This window comes from Chiloscyllium plagiosum, chromosome 5 (assembly GCF_004010195.1).
Source record: "Chiloscyllium plagiosum isolate BGI_BamShark_2017 chromosome 5, ASM401019v2, whole genome shotgun sequence".
NCBI lineage: Eukaryota > Metazoa > Chordata > Chondrichthyes > Orectolobiformes > Hemiscylliidae > Chiloscyllium > Chiloscyllium plagiosum.
In genome coordinates this window covers 77389199-77395513 of record NC_057714.1, presented here as the reverse complement: position 1 = coordinate 77395513, position 6315 = coordinate 77389199, and the positions used below count along the sequence as shown (strand labels likewise).

At 40.3% G+C, this 6315-nt stretch overlaps 1 protein-coding gene across 3 annotated transcripts in view; it reads left to right on the top strand.

Moving 5' to 3' along the window:
* LOC122550024 (LIM zinc-binding domain-containing Nebulette-like) overlaps positions 1-6315 on the top strand; it is a 387183-nt gene that overhangs the window by 374443 nt on the left and 6425 nt on the right. For all 3 annotated transcript variants that reach the window (XM_043690429.1, XM_043690430.1, XM_043690431.1), the window contains exon 6: positions 2224-2348. In XM_043690429.1, coding sequence (XP_043546364.1) covers positions 2224-2348 — 125 coding nt within the window. The remainder of the gene's footprint in view (positions 1-2223; positions 2349-6315) is intronic.

Sequence of the window (6315 nt, the reverse complement as noted above, 5' to 3'; positions counted from 1 at the left end):
ACTCTATCTGCCACTCCTCAGCCCAGCTCTGCATCATATCTAAGTCCCTCTGCAGCCGATAACAGCCCTCCTCACTGTCCACAACTCCACCTATTTTCGTATCATCTGCAAATTTACTGACCCATCCTTCGACTCCCTCATCTAAGTCATTAATAAAAATTACAAACAGCAGAGGACCCAGAACTGATCCCTGCGGAACTCTACTTGTAACTGGGCTCCAGGCTGAATATTTACCATCTACCACCACTCTCTGCCTTCGACTGGTTAGCCAGTTTTCTATCCAATTGGCCAAATTTCCCTCTATCCCATGCCTCCTGACTTTCCGCATAGGCCTACCATGGGGAACCTTATCAAATGCCTTACTAAAATCCATGTACACTACATCCACTGCTCTTCCCTCATCCACATGCTTGGTCACCTCCTCGAAGAATTCAATAAGACTTGTAAGGCAAGACCTACCCTTCACAAATCCGTGCTGGCTGTCCCTAATCAAGCAGTGTCTTTCCAGATACTCATAAATCCTATCTCTCAGTACTCTTTCCATTACTTTGCCTACCACAGAAGTAAGACTAACAGGCGTGTAATTCCCGGGGTTATAGCTATTCCCTTTTTTGAACAGGGGCACAACATTCGCTCCTCTCCAGTCCCCTGGTACCACCCCCTTTGCCAGTGAAGACGAGAAGATCATTGCCAGCGGTACTGCAATTTCCTCTCTTGCTTCCCACATAATCCTAGGATATATCCCGTCAGGCCCGGGGGACTTGTCTATCCTCAAGTTGTTCAAAATGTCCAACACATCTTCCTTCCTAACAAGTATCTCTTCTAGCTTACCAGTCCATTTTACACTCTCCTCTTCAACAATATGGTCCCTCTTGTTTGTAAATATTTAAAGAATGCAAATGTATCAGAAGGTTTACTAGACTAATACTTGGGAATAGGCAGGTTGTCTTATCAGGAAAAGTTTACAAAGTGTAGACTTGTATCTGTTGGAATTTAGAAGAGTGTAAAAAAACTTGATTAAGTATAAAGTCCTGATGATCATGACAGTTTGGAGGTGGATAAGAAATCATGCTTGATAAACCTACTGGAATTTTTCAAGGATATAGGATATAACTAATCACACTGAAGAAGGAGAACTGTTGGATGCAATTTATTTGAACTTTCAGAAGACTTTTGAGAATGTCCTACATAAGACATCAGCATGTATAAACTGTGAAAATTAGACACATGAATGGGTAAATGGATTTGTTCTTATGAAAGAATAGCTGGAGAACTACCTCAATGTTGTATTTCTTGAGAAAAACATGAACAACACATGGAATTGATTTCCAGACAGAATGAAAGACTTGGGCTCATTCAGGAAGCAATAAATGTGATGTGTCAAGCTCCTTTTACATTTTCGACTTCATCTGACTTCCGTGGATCATTCAGGAAGTACAAGTTACTTGGACACACTGAGGTAGAAATGAGTTTGCATTTTACCCAGGCTTTCTGCGTTAGTCAAGCGTTTGCATCTAATCCCCTTCAGTACCATGGTGCTGTATTAGATTTTACTAATTTTAGGCACAGCTAGGAACTCTGTGAAAGAAACATTGGATCAATGTAAATATACATTAAAGAATCCTACATCTGTTTCTGAATGATATGTAAAAATTGTATTATCTTAAATCTGGAGTTCTGAAACTTGGCTAACAAGCTGGGAATTTATTTTACTCCTGAACAATCATGATGTACCTTAGCCTTCGAGTCCATGTAGAGTACTCAAATTTGAGCATTAAAAGCCATTTATTGTTTAATGTGGCTGATTCCAGAACAAGTGAGCTTCCTGCCAGCAAGTTTCACTAATCAATATAAATGGATATGCTGGGAATTCGAAGGGAATGTGGAGAAGCTAGCAAAGTCCTCAAAGACAAGTGCTTTTTTAAAAAGAAAAAATCCTTAATGGGGGCCTGGATGAACAGACTGAGAATCTGGGCATTTGGTTTATTTCCACCTTGGGTTTAGTCAGAATTTCAGGTCCTTGATGTAGAACAAAATTGCTCTCAAGGTTTTAATTTAGTTTTATCCGAAGAGCTAACTGGTATTTTGAGCAGGGCATTTGAATCTTAATCAGAAAACAGATTTTACAATATGTGTGGATACATACAAAACCAAAATTAAATAAGATATATCAATTGCAATGTTTTAGTTTAGATCTTGACTCTTTGTTTTATTATCAATTAGCTGCTGTGCTTCCTGGAGCTTACCAGCAAATGCATTCCCCTCATTCTACTGGATATGGCTACATGCATCAGTCCAGCATTGGTTCTGTGAGGCCGCAGCAATCTCTTCCTCATGCTGTTAATATGGTGAGTAGATCACAGTATCTCCACTGACTAGTGAGTCATAAGGACACAAAGCATGCTCATACTGTGGGTTTTGTCTTACACTTTATTTATCATTAGCTTGATCATTTGTTCCTTTTATTTTGATTAAAAAGTTTATGTTTCAACAACTAACTGAAATAAAGCAAAGAACTATGGATGCTGGAGATCTGACAATCAAAAACTGAAATGGCAGGAGAAACTCAGCAGATCCAGCAGCATCCATAGCATAAAAACAGAGTTAATCTTTCGAGTTCGGCGACCCTTTCCTGAACCACCTCTTCATTAAAGGGGAGCAAGATTGTAAACCTGTCTATATTCTCATGGCTGAAAAATGTGTTGCTGGAAAAGCGCAGCAGGTCAGGCAGCATCCAAGGAGCAGGAGAATCGACATTTCGGGCATAAGCCCTTCTTCATTCCTGATGCTGCCTGACCTGCTGCGCTTTTCCAGCAACACATTTTTCAGCTCTGATCTCCAGCATCTGCAGTCCTCACTTTCTCCTATATCCTCATGGCAGTGTCCAAACAACATACAAATGTGGTCGACCATTAATCTTGGCTTGTTGGAATTCAGTTTTTATGCTAAGAAGGAAATGACCAATTGTCCAGAGAGTTTCAACAAACAGAAAAAGCAAAAGAGGGTGGACTGCTAATAGAATATCAATGTTGCTGAAGTGCTCTCTCTCTTTAGAGCCAAAGTGATATGCACTATTTTTAAAATATTGATTTTGAAAAATGATTAAAAAACAAATACATTGCAATCCTGCAATGAAAATGAAAATGATTTTTGAAATTATTTTATTGCTTTGAAATCCCAACAGTAACCTAAGCTTTAGACCCGAGAAATGGGCGGCACGGTGGCACAGTCTCTGCCTCAGAACGCCAGAGACCCGGGTTCAATTCCCGCCTCAGGCGACTCTCTGTGTGGAGTTTGCACATTCTCCCCGTGTCTGCGTGGGTTTCCTCCGGGTGCTCCGGTTTCCTCCCACAATCCAAAAATGTGCAGGTTAGGTGAATTGCCCGTAGTGTTAGGTGAAGGGGTAAATGTCGGAGAATGGGTCTGGGTGGGCTGCGCTTCGGCGGGTTGGTGTGGACTTGTTGGGCCGAAGGGCCTGTTTTCACACTGTAAGTAATCTAATCTAAAAGTAAACTACTCTGTCAGTTATGCTGATATCAAGTTGCTTCAGGTTATTTTGTTTTAAAGTGTGCTTCTATGCCAGCGCATTACTAACGGAAATGTAGAAAACACACAGATGTTGGGGTTGGATGTGGGAGTATGGAAGTAGAGGAAAGTCTCGACTGACAGCTCTGAGAGTGGATTTACATGATCAAGGAAATTTATGTGCAATAATGCTTGGCATAAAATTGGCATAAATTAATTACCTGGGAATTTTCTGAAGAGTGAGGTGAGTGCAGGGTGGACAGACAACTCAACACTAACTTCAGGAAACACTGCAATAATTAGTTCTGAATAACAGAGCACAATTGCACAAACCAAAAGCAGCATAATATTGGTGGTATTACATTTATTTAAAATATTATAAAATTTGTCATTTACTAAATATAAAGTAGAAAAACATAACTTATTATCATAACACTATCCAATTTATGCCATAATAGGTTAGGTTGTAATAGATTACTGTTGGGATTTCCCTGCAATAACATAATTTCAAAGATCAGATGTCATTTTCATTACAGGATTACAATGCAATTCTTGTCATTTAGTCATTTTCCAAAAATCAATAGATTTAAATATAATGTGTATCACTTTGTCTCTGAAGAGAGGAGCACTTTTACTTGCCTATTTTATGAAGAAAGCTATTGTCTGTTAGCGATTTATGAGAATTCTTCTCAGCTGTTTGGAGTCGGTTGAGGTCAGATGATGACCAAATATAATATCTTCATCAATGCCTTTCCCTCCATCATAAGGTCAGAAGTGGGGATGTTCGTTGATAATTGCACAATGTTTAGCACCTATCATGACTCTTCAAAAACTGAAGCAGCCCATGTTCAAATGCAGCAAGACCGAGACAATATCCAGGATTAGGCTGAAAAGTGACAAGTAAGATAGCACCACACAAGTGCCAGGCAATGACCATCTCCAACAAGAGAGAATATAATCATCACCTTTCGACATTCAATGGCATTACCATCACTGAATCCTCCACTATCAACATCCTAGGGCTTCCTATTGATTAAGAACTGAATTGAACTTGCCAAATCAACATAATGAAACTAGTAAGGTGGATGGGACCCAGGGAGGTACTGAGGAAAGAGATCAATCTGAAACTGGTACAGTTGAGAACAGAAGACAGTCAAACAGTCAGGGCAGGCAGGGACAAGGTAGGACTAATAAATTAAATTGCATTTATTTCAATGCAAGGGGCCTAACTGGGAAGGCAGATGAACTCACGGCATGGTTAGGAACATGGGACTGGGATATCATAGCAATTACAGAAACATGGCTCAAGGATGGGCGGGACTGGCAGCTTAATGTTCCAGGATACAAATGCAACAGGAAGTATAGAAAGGGAGGCAAAAGAGGAGGGGGAGTGGCATTCTTGATAAGGAATAGCATTACAGCTGTGCTGAGGGAGAATATTTCTGGAAATACATCCAGGGAAGTTATTTGGGTGAAACTGAGAAATAAGAAAGAGACCCCCTAATAGTCAGAGGGAAATCGAGAAACAAATTTGTAAGGAGATCTCAGCTATCTTTAAGAATAATAGGATGGTTATGGTAAGGAATTTTAAGTTTCCAAACATAGACTGGGACTGCCATAGTGTTAAGGATTTAGATGGAGAGGAATTTGTTAAGTGTGTACAAGAAAATTTTCTGATTCGGTATGTGGGTGTACCTACTCTTGGGAAATAAGGCAGGGCGGGTGACTGAGGTGTCAGTGGGGGAGCACTTTGGGGCCAGCGACCATAATTCTATTAGATTTAAAATAGTGATGGAAAAGGATAGACCAGATCTAAAAGTTGAAGTTCTAAATTGAAGAAAGGTCAATTTTGACAGTATTAGGCAAGAACTTTCAAAAGCTGATTGGAGGCAGATGTTCTCAGGTAAAGGGACGGCTGAAAAATGGGAAGCTGTTAGGAATGAGATAACGAGAATCCGAGAAAGTGTATTCTTGTTAGGGTGAAAGGAAAGGCTGGTAGGTATAGGGAATGCTGGATAACTAAAGAAATTGAGGTTTTGGTTAAGAAAGAGAAGTATATGTCAGAGATAGATAGGAGAGATTGAGAGAATCCTTAAGAAGAATATAAAGGCAGTAGGGGTCTATTTAAGAGGGAAATCAGGAGGGCAAAAAGGGGACATGAGATCGCTTTGGCAAATAGAATTAAGGAGAATTCAAAGGGTTTTTACAAATACATTAAGAACAAAAGGGTAACTAGGGAGAGAATAGGGCACCTCAAAGCTCAGCAAGGCAGCCTTTTTGTGGAGCCTCAGAAAATGGGGGAGATACTAAACGAGTATTTTGCATCAGTATTTACTATGGAAATGGTTATGGTTATAGACTGTAGGAAAATAGATGGTGACACCTTGCAAAATGTCCATATTACAGAGGAGGAAGTGCTGAATGTCTTGAAATGCATAAAGGTGGGTAAACCCCAGGACCTGATCAGGTGTACCCAAGAACTCTGTGGGAAGCTGGAGAAGTGATTGCTGGGCTTCTTGCTGAGAAATTTGTTTCATCGATAGTCACAGGTGAGGTGCTGGAAGACTGGAGGTTTGACTAACGTGGTGTCACAGTTTAAGAAGGGCAGTAAAGACAAGCCAGGGAATTATAGGCCAGTGAGCCTGACATCGGTGGTGGGCAAGTTGTTGGAGGGAATCCTGAGGGACAGGATGTACATGTATTTGGAAAGGAAAGGACTGATTAGGGATAGTCAACATGGCTTTGTGCATGGGAAATCATGTCTCACAAACTTGATTGAGTTTTTTGAAG